Source organism: Aricia agestis, chromosome 8 (assembly GCF_905147365.1).
Source record: "Aricia agestis chromosome 8, ilAriAges1.1, whole genome shotgun sequence".
Classification (NCBI taxonomy): Eukaryota; Metazoa; Arthropoda; class Insecta; order Lepidoptera; family Lycaenidae; genus Aricia; species Aricia agestis.
Genome location: NC_056413.1, coordinates 6,664,662 through 6,678,612, shown reverse-complemented (window position 1 = coordinate 6,678,612; position 13,951 = coordinate 6,664,662). Strand labels below are relative to the sequence as shown.

At 33.8% G+C, this 13,951-nt stretch overlaps 2 protein-coding genes across 5 annotated transcripts; one reads left to right on the top strand and one right to left on the bottom strand.

Annotated features, from left to right (window-relative positions):
* The first annotated feature begins 273 nt into the window (after window positions 1-273).
* LOC121729607 (prenylated Rab acceptor protein 1) lies at window positions 274-5,539 on the top strand. Of its 4 annotated transcripts, none has more exons than XM_042118179.1 (7): window positions 274-440; window positions 1,826-1,928; window positions 2,112-2,215; window positions 2,343-2,427; window positions 2,658-2,663; window positions 3,512-3,620; window positions 5,329-5,539. In XM_042118179.1, the coding sequence occupies exons 1-7, from the start codon at window positions 367-369 to the stop codon at window positions 5,424-5,426; spliced, it is 579 nt and encodes a 192-aa protein (XP_041974113.1). In that variant the 5' UTR covers window positions 274-366; the 3' UTR covers window positions 5,427-5,539. The 4 variants fall into 4 exon arrangements, with proteins under 4 accessions (XP_041974113.1, XP_041974111.1, XP_041974114.1 ...); XM_042118177.1 differs by having other exon boundaries at window positions 274-461; XM_042118180.1 differs by lacking the exon at window positions 2,658-2,663.
* Window positions 5,540-8,695: 3,156 nt separating this feature from the next.
* Window positions 8,696-10,290, bottom strand: LOC121729606 (transcription factor E2F7-like). Its single transcript, XM_042118176.1, has 3 exons — window positions 9,893-10,290; window positions 9,470-9,803; window positions 8,696-9,384 (listed from the first exon to the last, which is right to left on the bottom strand). Exons 1-3 carry the CDS (start codon window positions 10,078-10,080, stop codon window positions 8,908-8,910), a joined length of 999 nt encoding a protein of 332 aa, XP_041974110.1. The 5' UTR covers window positions 10,081-10,290; the 3' UTR covers window positions 8,696-8,907.
* Between the last annotated feature and the right edge of the window lie 3,661 nt (window positions 10,291-13,951).

Below are 13,951 nucleotides of genomic sequence, written 5' to 3'. Positions count from 1 at the left end.
TTTTATATTACATAATAATATTGAGATTTGATATTTCTATATTTAATTATAAGTATTCTTTTGTAAATATATTTTTTTTCTTGATCCCGTCCTGAATTGCTTTTTCCAAATTCCTCGTTTTTCGTAATAATTTAATTTTTTACCATATTTTTACATTGTTTTTCCCGTTCGTCATTGGCAATGTACTAAGTGCATGCTATAAAAAAAAAAACTTTGACAGATAATAGATCGATTTCAATTTGACAATGACAGCTGTGTTTGACAGTTTTGTACAGTGTAGCTACTTTGTTTTGATGAAAATTGTTGTTTTTTGGTATTGAACAAAACCAGATTTCGCTAAATTATTATATCAATTGGTACAAAAACATGTCTGAAAACGTAAATATTGATATACCTGCAGGGGAGATGAATGCCACAGTAGATAAAAGAGGTTTACAAAAGTACGTTACAGAGATAGAATTGTAAGTTTTACTAACAATTTATTGCAACGTGGAATTATTTTGCTTCGCCGTTTGTGGTTTGCAGTGATTAATTTGCCTTTTTCATAGTTCATGTATTATTTTTATCTTAAAAAATAAAAGCACCTGACTACAGAATTTTTTAGCTTGTGTTACCTGGGCTATTACAAATCTGTTTACACTTTACACCTCAATAAAAATAGTTTAGGCGCTAAAGTGGAACATTGGTACTTACGTACATGCAACATTATTACCCTTCCCTTTGGCTTATTCAGATCAAAAAGATGTAAAATTACAAGGTAGTAGGTACTTACATAACATTAAAAACGCTATGTTTAGCGTGTTTTTACCTTTTGTTTATTTCTGCGTGAATTAAAACTTAAATTTCGCTCAACAAAAGTGTCCGGCCGACGCACCTGGACGCCCTTCAAACTAGGACAAATCTGAGGAAACCCGGACGGATGGCAGCCCTATCCATCGTGGTTATCGCAGACCCAATAAATTTTCAATTATTGTTATGCTGGCAGCTGGCTGTTGCTTGGGGCTTGTTAAACCATTTAAACCAGGGGTTACCAAACTTATTTTATCTACTGCTCACTTTGAGAAAAATATATGTTTTAGTGCCCCCCATTGTTTCAATTTAAAATGCATCTGATGAAATGAAATTACAATTTTTTTTTTTAATAATAATAATAATTATTATTTATTTATTTCAAATCATATACATTGAAAAGCTTATAAATAAGGCATATTTAATTTCAATACGCGATCAGTGATTTTAGCGTTGGGAGCTGTAATAGTTAAAACTGTGACACAGCTCCTAATAATTATCCCCCAAGCGTCTACACAACGCCCCCATTTTACCTTTAGCGCCCACAAGGGGGCGTTATCGCCCATTTTGGGAAAGGCTGATTTAAACCAAGAACTATTCCATGTTAGTAAAAATCTTTCAAGCTTTCTTTAGGAGTTCTTTATTTTATGAAGAAATTATTATTATCATTTAATTTATTATAAATAGACAAAGTAGTAATACTTCTATTTTATTTATTTATGTTTCAACTCTCAAGCGGTCACATTCGACCGCGATAACAATAGATTTCCATGAATCCACGATTAAGGCATTAAATAGCTTGAAAGTTAAATTCATGCACTTTATATTTGTTTAACATTTGCTTTTGTATTTATTAGGTGTGTTGTTTATTATATTATGTATTACATATATTTTTTTCAGATTTTTTTATTGTTTGGGCCATTTATTACTCATCATTTTATTTTCAGCTTAATGGATTTCTGCCTTTGCCAATTGTTATAATTTGATATTACATAAAATTTAAATGATAACAATATATTTCGCAAATATGTTTCAGACTGTTACAAAATATTCGTAATGGTGCTGGTCCAGCCTTGGTTATGGGAGCCCTCTCAACACGCAGGCCGTGGACACAATTTGTAGCCACAGAGAACTTCAAGGTATTTAATAGTTTAAAAATACAAATAGATTTTTTGGACAAACATTAAATGTTATGCCACAATTTTCAGTAATTTAATGAAGTAGAGAGGTCAGTTCTAAAAAACTAGATAACTCCTGTCCCATATTATTCTCTTTAATTAACAATGAAGGTAGTAGCAGTGTTAGGTTTGTTGTTGTTTCAGCCTCCAGCATCCTTGCCGAGACTTACGAGACGATTTTACCGAAATGTTGAATATTTTCAAGCAAATTACCTGATTGTCTTCCTTGGACTGTTTGCTTATTGCCTGTAAGTATCAAAGATTTGTTTAAAAATCTTTACATGCTCAGAAAGTTACAAAATGATATTTTTAATGGAACAGAGAAACTATTCCTGACAAACTACAAATTTTATAAAATTAAGTCTTCATTTCTAGGATCACTTCACCACTCCTTCTGATTGCTATGGTGGCAAGCTTCTTTGGATACCGAAAGTTGACATCTGGACCAAATACATTAAAGGTATTTCAAATTGATAACTATTAAGTTCATATTTTTTTCACCTGGCTTTAATTTTATATTATGTTCATGTTTATTTCAACTTAAAAGTGATCATTACCTCTCGATCGTGGAAAACCGAGACACAATAGAATTTCTATTGTGTCTCGGTCACCGGTGACCGATGGGGCTTGATGAATTAAATTTTAGTGTTTAACAACAAAAGTATAATAAAAAGTTTTAATCTTTTTCAGCCCAAGGTGAGTGCCTACTGAGTAGGTTACTGTAGTGTAATGTGTAGGTAATTAAAAATCTTACACGAGTTGTTTTAATATGTGAGTAATCAGTAATAACAATAATGTTAAATAATAAGACAAAAATTTCAGTGGAAGTTTAGTACTTTTTAGGTTTGAATTACCTTGTTAAATACATTTCAGCATGGGTTATTTATCCTAATCTGACTTCTCATTTTACAGGTGCACACTGCACACTGCGGGGCTAAAATGGTCGCTTTGGAGAATCATCGCGCGCGGAGACCAATCATTAATCGAAGCGAATCACTATATGAATTGCACGCAAAGTGGAGTTTAAAAATGAATCATATTATGATTCTCCAAAGCGACCATTTTAGCCCCGCTGCACTCATAAGTCATATCCACTTCATACTATAAGAACTCATAATAAATTATGCGAAACTTATGTACTATCAGAGAGAAGTTGATTCTTTGGCAGATGGGGGTCCTACGTAGTTTGGTCGCGTTACGTCAAACCCAGCCGACAGATCACAATAATTAACATTGAATTGACATGATCCGACCAAATAACGTTGGTCTGTCAACTGTATAGGAATCAATTTTCTTGATGGTACCTTAAACCTTTACATATTTAATCATAATCAATTTCTGCACTTTCACCCCCTTTCTTTTGTATTAGAAATATTTATAAATGGTCTGCTGTCTTTGACTTTGTATAGTTTAATCCACTCTATAAAATGTAATTGGTATAAAAGAGCTTATGAGGTTGCTGTATAGTGTATATACTATATACAATCGGTTTTCAAAGTATGTAGTGCTATCACAAAACTACCGACGATATTATAACTTTCCAGATTGGCAATTGGGAGTTGAGTAAGACACAACAGTATGGTGTGGCAGCTGGCTGTTCAATGGCACTGTGTTGGCTGGCAGGCGCGGGGGCCGTTCTCTTCTGGGTGCTGGGTAAGTAATAACTTCAATAACCTATTATTACGACCAGGCATATTTATGGCTGTAATAGCCAACAGTCGTTAATTACGACACAAAAATGTCATATACTTACTGCTACAAAAATACTCGTAATCCCATCGTGTTATTTTGTAACAACACTCATCTTTAGGGGGGTATTACATTATCATTTATATTGGATAATTTCTATGATCATATATAGGATCCAATATATATGATCATTTGATCATATCTGCATATTACATTATCATATTTCATTGATCCTATTTTACGTCATATGTGGTTTCAATAGCCAATGGAGAGCGCTAACGCTGACAGGTATTGTCGTCAGGGTTACTAGATCTCAGAGAATTCGATTTGTCAAAAGACATCGTCATTTTTAATATGGCTTGTTTTTTGTTATTTCAGCAAGATTATCCAAGTATATAATAAGAAAAAAAATTACATTACATTATTTGAAACACATTAATGAACAAGAAATTAAAAACTCTTTTTTATATTAAATAACTGGCAACACCTATTTCTATGACCGTATTGGATCCAAATTCCAATCTCTCAGCAAATGTCAAAAATCTATGATCAAGGAAGAAATGAATCATATGTCTATATTACATTATCCAATATCATTGACTCAATGATCTCGGATCCAATATAAATGATAATATAATTTTCCCTTTATAAATCACTGGGCAATCAATACGTCATTTTATGGCTCTAAGGGGGGTATTACATTATCATTTGTATTGGATAATTTCTATGATCATATATAGGATCCAATATATATGATCATTTGATCATATCTGCATATTACATTATCATATTTCATTGATCCTATTTTACGTCATATGTGGTTTCAATAGCCGATGGAGAGCGCTAACGCTGACAGGTATTGACGTCAGGGTTACTAGATCTTAGAGAATTTGATTTGTCAAAAGACATCGTCATTTTTAATATGGCTTGTTTTTTGTTATTTCAGCAAGATTATCCAAGTATATAATTAGAAAAATTAATTACATTACATTATTTGAAACATATTAACGAACAAGAAATTAAAAACTCTTTTTTATATTAAATAACTGGCAACACCTATTTCTATGACCGTATTGGATCTAATCTCTCAGCAAATGTCAAAAATCTATGATCAAGGAAGAAATTAATCATATGTCTTCCAATATCATTGACTCAATGATCTCGGATCCAATATATATGATAATCTAATATCCCCCTCACTGATATTTTTTTGTGTTACCACAATAGAGAAATAAAGCTTAAAACAATTAAAGGACAATGCAAGCACTTTTGTATGTCTTCAGTCTTCACTAGTGCAGCACTTTTCGTCATACAATAAAATATTATTCCCTTTCGGGTCAATTTATACTAGCGCAGAGTCGAAGCGCATCGAAGCGAATTATTAAAACTGAACATAACAAATTCAACCTTAACTCCAAAGCGTTAACACACTTTATTACTTCTGAGAATTTAAAAAGGCGCGCGAAACCGCGCGACTTCGCGTCGATGCGCCCGACCAACGCTGATTGGCCTCGCAGAAGTAATGTATGCGTTACGCTCTGGATATAAGATTGAATTTTCTGTGTTCAGTTATTGGGAATTCGCTTCGACTGCGCTATTATAAATTGACCCTTTATTTGACATAATGGATGTTTGTCAGCACTCAGCAGTGAAACCAAGTTCTCGGTTACAGGGGCCACAGTTACCGTAGTGGCACTGCACGCGAGTTTCTTCGATGCGGAAACGTTGCCCGTGGCGGAGGACCAGTTCCCTATTATCGAGCAAGTCTGACACCACCACGACCTGCCCCTATTCCTTCCACCAGCGGCTTCCGAACACCGAGCCTTGTGATTATACGAAAATGTTCGCTCTTCTAAGCAATAAACATTATGTAATTAAAAGTATTTAAGTCTGTATAATATGTAAGTACCCTATTAAATAAGTTATTAAATATTATTGATTAATAAAATTAATAAGTACTTTCATTCGAATCCTCGGTATAGCTACAAAAAATTTAAACACCTGTTGAACAGTTGATTAGAGAAAAATTCTATTAATTCATCAAGACCCATACGGTCACCGGTGGACGGTGACCGAGACACAATAGAAATTCTATTGTCTCGTTTTTCCACGATCGACGTGTTAAATGGTCTCAAAACAACTGTTCAATAGATGTTTAGTTTTTTGTAGCAAAACCTTTAAATATTCAGGGGTTCCCAATCTTTTTCGGCCTGCCGCGCAGATACACGTCACAATGTTTTGTCACGTCACGGCGCTCCACTTGACCTAGCTATTAAAAACAGATACATATTAGGTAAACATCTTTAATGATTATAATATGGTTAGGCAGGTAAATAAGGTAAATAATAAAAAACAAATATTAAATCATGTATAGTACAATTATAAATAAAATTCAAGTGGTAGGGCCATGTTTCGGCACGAATGGTCCGACTCGACCGGAGAAATATCACGGGCTCACAGAAAACCGGCGTGAAACAGCGCTTGCGCTGTTTCGCCGAGTAATTGAGTTTACCGGAGGCCCAATCCCCTACCCTCTCTTTTTCCTTCTTAATTCATCAAGCGGCAAGCCCCATACGGTCACCAGTGACCGAGCCACAATAGAATTTAGAAATTCTATTGTCTCGTTTTTTTTATTATAAAATTGGGGCAGTCTATGGACTGTTCGCCCATATCCTTTTTTTGTTATTTTATTATTTAGATTTTTCGCACCAAGGATAATTGAAATAATATTATTTTTAAACGATCGAAGGGTTAAAAGGCCGGCAACGCACCTGCAGCTCTTCTGATGTTGCGAGTGTCCATGGGAGACGGAAGTTGCTTTCCATCAGGTGACACGTTTGCTCGTTTGCCCCCTTATTTCATTAAAAAAAATTATATTTGCGGTTTCGGATATAATCATGGAGAATCGATTCAAGGCGCCCCTCATGCCTTTCCACGGCGCACCAATGCGCAGCGCGCGCGGCGAACAGTTTGGGAACCCCTGCAAATTATTAGGTACCTACTATTTACAAGAACTATGTAAATAAAATATTAAATAATTAAAAATAACTTTAATAACTCAAGAGTACATAAAATTCACTTGTTTTATGCATAATCTGCATTACAGCATATTAAAATTTGGATTTATATTATTTCTATATCTTATATCAAACTGTTTCACAAACCTTACAAATATATCAATACATTATTTTTGATAAAGAATAACAGGATAAATAGTTCCAAGACTCCCAGAGGGGGCTTTTATATCTTAAATACTATAGGTAGGTAAATTTAGTATAATCGATAACCATATCAATGGGCACATAATATTAACTACAGTATGTCAAGAAAGAGTAGATGCAGTACAACATTTTCTAAACAATCATGCTCAAAAGGTGTCTTTTGTCTTTGTATTTCCACAGAGAACGCTTATGCATCTTAAATATTATCACCTTGCACATTTTTATCTCGATTTAATAAGGTTTTTTATGTGATTTAAAAAATGTGTACAACGTAGCTACTCTTTTTTGACGAGCTATAGTTCTATATTATTATGTAGTGTCTAGTACGGGAGCCCTAGAACAAATTTTTTTGTGATTACTAACAAGCAAATTTTTTGTGAGTAGCTACATTTTGATAAGACGAACAACATTTTTATTTTCGAAAAATCTCGAAAGTGGTAGCTAACAGAGATAGAAAGGATTTCATACTTTGACTTGATGGTCCTAAAATATGGATTGTTTTATTATTGTAGGACAAGGTTACTCTTAAATTATATAACTATTAACCTACCAATATACAAAAAATCAGCTGGTTAGGGTTCCGTTTTAGGGTACAGTATTCAACCAAGTTTTGTTGATTACAGAACCATTTCTGTTAGCTACCACTTTCGAGATTTTTCGAAAATAAAAATGTTGTTCGTCTTATCAAAATGTAGCTATTCACAAAAAATTAACTTGTTAGTAATCACAAAAAAATTAGTTCTAGGGCACTAGTCTGAATAAGATTGACCAATTCACTTTTAAAGGAAGCACACAATATATTAATATGCAATGTTATGTGTATGTCGCAGTCATCTGCTTGAATCTGCTATTTAATTGAATGACTAGCGAATTCATTGAATGAAACCATATAATTTACAGTTAAAAATTTGACGAGATGCCCTTTAGTCGTTCATATTTAATCAAATAGGTACTAATACTGCAAAATATATAAAGTAGTCATCTAGTTGAGTTGGCCAGCCAAATCCAAACCTAGCGCTGCTTACAAATTCATTCTAAAATCATAATATTATGTCAAATTTTTTTGTCTGTTTGTCTTGGTGTAAATATAGGATCAAATGAAAATCTATACTAATAAGGCCCTTCATCGCCATATACAGCTAACCAGACATTTAAAACATTAAAGTCTAAGGGGTAATAAAATGTATTAATAACATTGATTAGGAAACAGAAATAAACATCACAAACATCTGGAACATACATTTTATGCTATGCTAGGTAAAAGTTATGCAGTAAACCTAATATAATTAATATGTTTTACAAATAATAACTATGTCAAAATAATGAATATAACAAAATATAAGGAAATATGAATATTACGCTCATCAGATAACTTTGAATTGCAGTTTAACTTTGAACAATACATTATTGTATTGTTAAACTGCAATTCAAAGTTACCCAAAATGAATGTATGTAGACTGAATATTTTTGTCATGTACAGTATAATATAAAAAAAATATTTGTCTCTATTTCAGAAATAGCAGTTTCACAATAAAATCTGTTAGTCACAATAACATTTTATAAAAGAGAAATATTAAAATGTAACAAGAAATAACATCATTACTTCCATTTAGAAACTTGAAAAAATATAAGAAGCAAGTGATAAGAAAAATATTTTTTATTTTCCTGTTGCAAAATTTTTAATAGTAAGTAAGTAATAATATTAATAGTTTATGTAAATATCAATATTGTGTGTTTATCAACTATTTCTTATGATGAAAACTAAGTTTTTTTTAATATGCAATAAAATACAGTTTTATTTTACTACAACAATAATTATTGTGTATTAAATTTTATTAGACAAAAATGTCATAAAATTTTTATATCCCTGGAAGACGAATATAAGACTTAAATATTTTCAGTCGTAACTATCTAGGTATATACACGTTCAGACTTCATTTTTATTGTTTGCCTATAAAAAAATATGGCAAGTATAATATATTTTAAATAAGTATATTTTAAACAGGCATAACTAAATAACATTGTAGAAATCACAATGTAACACCATTATTGATCTTATTCAGTTCCATGTCTGCTACGAAGAGGATTTCATTCCATTTATGGGACGGAGTATGGGGGGGAGTAGTCACTCCTAAATCAGAAGTGGGACTTCCCATTGTAAATTCCAGCTTCCTCTTGGATTTCCCAGCGTACACATGGCACGGTGTCAACTGATGTTGTGATTTTATAATAGACAATGGTGTTATGGGTGATGGTGTATACGTAGCCCTCTCAGACTTTTTCATTTTATACGGTCCGACATACTTAAATACTGGTTTTTTTAATATTAAATTACCTGAAACTTTTTCTATCAAGCCTATAGATATAAAAACATTAGCTATGTCATAGAGCCTTCTCACTTTTGATTTGTGTTGACGATCTAGTTGCTCCGGTGACAGAGCTGATTTGTTCTTGTTTGACGTGTCAATAAGTACACTCACAGCCATTTCCAAGTTTATTAATGTGTTCTGAAAATAAATTTCACTAAATTAAAATACATATATCCAACATTACATCACAAAATATGAGAATAATAAGAATAAGAATTCTCACCGGAGGTTCCACTAAAAATAGCATCAGAAATCTTTGAGCCAGGACTCCTAATGTTTTGTGTTTTGGAGCAGGTGGCTTAGGGGCTTTCCCACGGAGCGCGTCAGATAATCTCAAATGTTCACCTTCCTTTTTTAAAATTTTGAGAAAAGTATTCAACCTAGCACCTCCATGCCAAGAATATGTGTTTTTTCTTTTGTGCACTGCACATTGCATCGCTTCCAAAATATTGATTATGTCATACATGCGTCGCTTCTCTACTCCCAACTGGGCTGCAGTACTGTCCAACTGTAGCTCCACCGTGCCATGTCCATGCAACGGATACAAGTTTAAGAATCTGTGAAAAGAAGTTAGAACGGTTGAAATTAAATCAACTTATATTCCTTCGTTAAGCTCGTAAGCAAAACAAAAATGTTGGTTACTCACTTGTCACACAAGATTTGCAAGGATTTCTCTTTCCTCTGCACCGTGCTAGGCGGTGGCGTGGGGTAGTGTAAAGCGACATTTGTCAACAGTTTTAAGTTTGCCGTGGGAGACACATAGCTTGTTGAATTAGTAACTTCAGTTAATACGCAGCGTTTTGGAGTAGAAGTTATGTTATCATCTTCAAACATTGTGCGCTGACATTATGCATTTGTCGCGTAAAATAAACACTCGCGCACTTTGTGACTGTGTGTTGATTTAAATCAGGCAGGCTTTTTATATATAGTATAACTAAGTTTCGTTTTAATAAAAGTAAGAATAAAAACTTGTCTACAAAACCTAACCTATCAACAAACAACTTTGACAGAAATTTGCAAATGCGCGCGACCAAAGAGCGGGCTTCTAGCAGAAGTCAAACAGAAGACATCGTCACTCGTCAGTCGTCCCAATCCCAAGTTAAAAAAGGAAAAGTCTAAAATATTTCTTTCTCTTTCACTCTCATAGGAATCGCCGTTTATAGTATTGCTTCGATATTTTTATCTTTCTTCCACGCTCCGGTTAATGTTATAATAATATAAATTGGCAAAATTATATCGAATGATTTTAATTATGATTTTAATATAATTATTGTGATATAAAATAAAAGTGTAATAACTAATAGCTGTAGATGTAGCTGTAGCTGTAAATTGGGTGTGGTGTTATAATTTTTTAAAATCATAACACCTTAATTAAAAAAATCAAATTAAAATTATTTGTATTTTTATTATAATAATTTCTGTAATTTTTACTCCAAAAGTAGGTACGGCATTATCTTTATAAAGCTCAATTACTATGTTACTTAAACGTAGTTTAAATCCTTTTTAACTTCTTTATATTTAGCAATCGACATGGCGCACTCGCGAATCGTACAAAAATAAATACGAAAAAACATTAGCGCCACATCATTAGCATTCTATATAGTTTGTGCGCCACATCAATTAGCACTTGTTTATTCTGTCAAAAAAGTGAAGAAATTAGGATTCATTTCTTCCTTGATCGTAGATTTTTGACATTTGCTGAGAGATTGGATCCAATACGGTCATAGAAATAGGTGCTGCCAGTTATTTAATATAAAAAAGAGTTTTTAATTTCTTGTTCGTTAGTATGTTTCAAATAATGTAATGTAATTATTTTTCTAATTATATACTTGGATAATCTTGCTGAAATAACAAAAAACAAGCCATATTAAAAATGACGATGTATTTTGACAAATCGAATTCTCTGAGATCTAGTAACCCTAACGTCAATACCTGTCAGCCTTAGCGCTCTCCATTGGCTATTAAAACCACATAATATGACGTAAAATAGGATCAATGAAATATGATAATGTAATATGCAGATATGATCAAATGATCATATATTATATTGGATCCTATATATGATCATAGAAATGATCCAATATAAATGATAATGTAATACCCCCCTTAGACGTCTTAGTCAAATGGAATAAGCGCTTAAGCAGTAAGTAATATTATTATTGTGTCATGCTCATCTCATATTGTGTGAGCTATTAAAGTGCGTCAAGAAAATCATGACAGGCGGGAAAATTTTCTAAACGTAATCACGCTTAAAAAGGTGTATTTTTTCTTTGTATTTTCACAGAGAACGCTTAAATTACATTATTTAAAAAAAATCCCGCCTGTCATGACTTTCTTGACAGACTATATGTTCAGCTTTACAGCTGCACGGCGGTTTGCCATGCAGGACCTTTTAATAAAGACATTAGACAAGTCGTCTAAAGACAGTGCAACATATTATGCGTCTGTCATGGACTTAATCTATACATCTATACATCTAAATAAAATTGGAGTGTCTGTTTGTAATATTAAAAGAACCGTTTTTTACTACATGCATATGAATGTATATGCGCGATGTTGAGGACAGCGGCCTCGCACCCGATAAACTCGTAGTGAGTGTATACAAACTCGTTAACAGTGAAATATGACAATAAACTCAGTGCAAAATAAGTGTTTTTAAAAATAAACTTTAGAAGTGAACTGTGATAAATCTGTGGCTCCCTAAGAGGTAAAAAGTTGTTATTTTAATAAAATAGAACGTTAACTTATAATTATCAGAAAATTAGTGTCTGAAATATAAATAGTTTGGAAAATATTAGGAAAAATGTGCTAAAAAACTATGTAAATTGTATTAACTTTTATCTTCGCCTAGCTATAACTGTGTTAAATATAAGTGTTATTATTTAGAATAAGTTGATTATTGTGGAACGATAAATAAAGAATTTCCCGAAATGCGTTTCAATTACCTTGGCTCATGGCAAAATAGGGAAAATAGGGAAAATAGCCGCTTCTGATAGTGAAAATAAGACTGAAGAGACGTACGAATCGGAGCGGGTCTCTCTACGGCATTGCCGCGGGCGGGTACCCCGGAGGGGGCTTCTATACGGCATTGCCGCGGTCGGGTACCTCAGAGGGGCTTTCTATATGGCATTGCCTTGAGCCGGGTAAGCGAGACGGATTTCGGGGCCTATGTTCTCCTCGACGACTCGTGTGTTTTATTTACGCCCCCGCTCAGCAAGATATACCGGTGTAGCCTTGGAATCTTCGAGTCCGATCCGAGCCAGCGACGAAGCCAGCGACGAAACCTATGGGCGAATACTGTCCCAAACACGCTACATACACCAAAACAACATTTTTTATAATTTTTGTCTGTATGTCTGTCTGTCTGTCTGTCTGTCTGTTTGTTCCGGCTAATCTCCGAAATGGCTGGAGCGATTTTGACGGGACTTTTTTTGTCAGATAGCTGATGTAGTAAGGGGGGTATTACATTATCATATATATATGATCATTTCTATGATCATATATAGGATCCAATATATATGATCATTTGATCATATCTACGTATTACACTATCATATATCATTGATCCTATTTTACGTCATATGTGGTTTCAATAGCCAATGGAGAGCGCTAACGCTGACAGGTATTGACGTCAGGGTTACTAGATCTCAGAGAATTCGATTTGTCAAAAGATATCGTCATTTTTAATATGCTTTGTTTTTTGTTATTTCAGCAAGATTATCCAAGTATATAATTAGAATTACATTACATTATTTGAAACGTATTAACGAACAAGAAATTAAAAACTCTTTTTTATATTAAATAACTGGCAACACCTATTTCTATGACCGTATTGGATCCAATCTCTCAGCAAATGTCAAAAATCTTTGATCAAGGAAGAAATGAATCATATGTCTATATTACATTATCCAATATCATTGACTCAATGATCTCGGATCCAATATGATAATGTAATACCCCCCTTAGGAATAACTTAGGCTACTTTTTAACCGACTTCCGAAAAAGAGGATGATATATTTTACTTTTCTTTTATACAGTTTTCGCGGACGAAGTCGCGGGCAACAGCTAGTAGTTAATATAAATAAATACCGGTGTACGGTAGAGTTCGACAAGGCTGTTTATCAACGTGGGGAGAAAAGGAACTAACGCTTCTATCATATAAAAACGTCATTTTTGACAGTTCTCCTTTACCAGCAGCGCACATTGATGATTGACTGAAATTGACACATTCAATTAAAGCCTTGTCGAACTGTAGTACTCATTAGTCCTTAGTTCCACGGCGTCTGTAAAGAAAAAAAAGGATTTTTTTGACAGTGACATTTCGTGATTCGTGAGTCGTGGTTCGTGAGCACAGAAATCAGTCTACGACAGGGTTGCCAGATTGGGCGACAAGTAGCCAATTGGGCTATTTTGCGGTCCTCCGCGGCTACAAAAAATTTGGAATGGCGACTTATCGCCTGTTGGGCGACACGGTTTTTTACTTATCGCCTATTGGGCTACTGCCTACTATTGTATTTTCGTGAACGCGGCCATAATATCAACGAACGCAGCGATGCGTTGTCTATGCGCGGCCACTTTCACTCATAATCTGTGGTTCGCCGCGTGGGTGGCTGTTGAATATCATTCTGTTCAGGAGCAGAGAGAGCTCCGGTAGGAGTGTTAGTGTTCTGTGAGAGAGAGGCAGTAGATATCATAGATAATCTAT

Coding starts and splice junctions, on each gene's coding strand:
- LOC121729607 (XM_042118177.1), top strand. CDS start 367: ATGTCTGAAAACGTAAATATTGATATACCTGCAGGGGAGATGAATGCC. Junction 1,929..2,111: donor TAGCCACAGAGAACTTCAAG/GTATTTAATAGT, acceptor TTGTTGTTTCAG/CCTCCAGCATCCTTGCCGAG. Junction 2,216..2,342: donor GGACTGTTTGCTTATTGCCT/GTAAGTATCAAA, acceptor CTTCATTTCTAG/GATCACTTCACCACTCCTTC.
- LOC121729606 (XM_042118176.1), bottom strand. CDS start 10,080: ATGTTTGAAGATGATAACATAACTTCTACTCCAAAACGCTGCGTATTA. Junction 9,804..9,892: donor TTGCAAATCTTGTGTGACAA/GTGAGTAACCAA, acceptor TTCTTTTCACAG/ATTCTTAAACTTGTATCCGT. Junction 9,385..9,469: donor TATTTTTAGTGGAACCTCCG/GTGAGAATTCTT, acceptor ATTTATTTTCAG/AACACATTAATAAACTTGGA.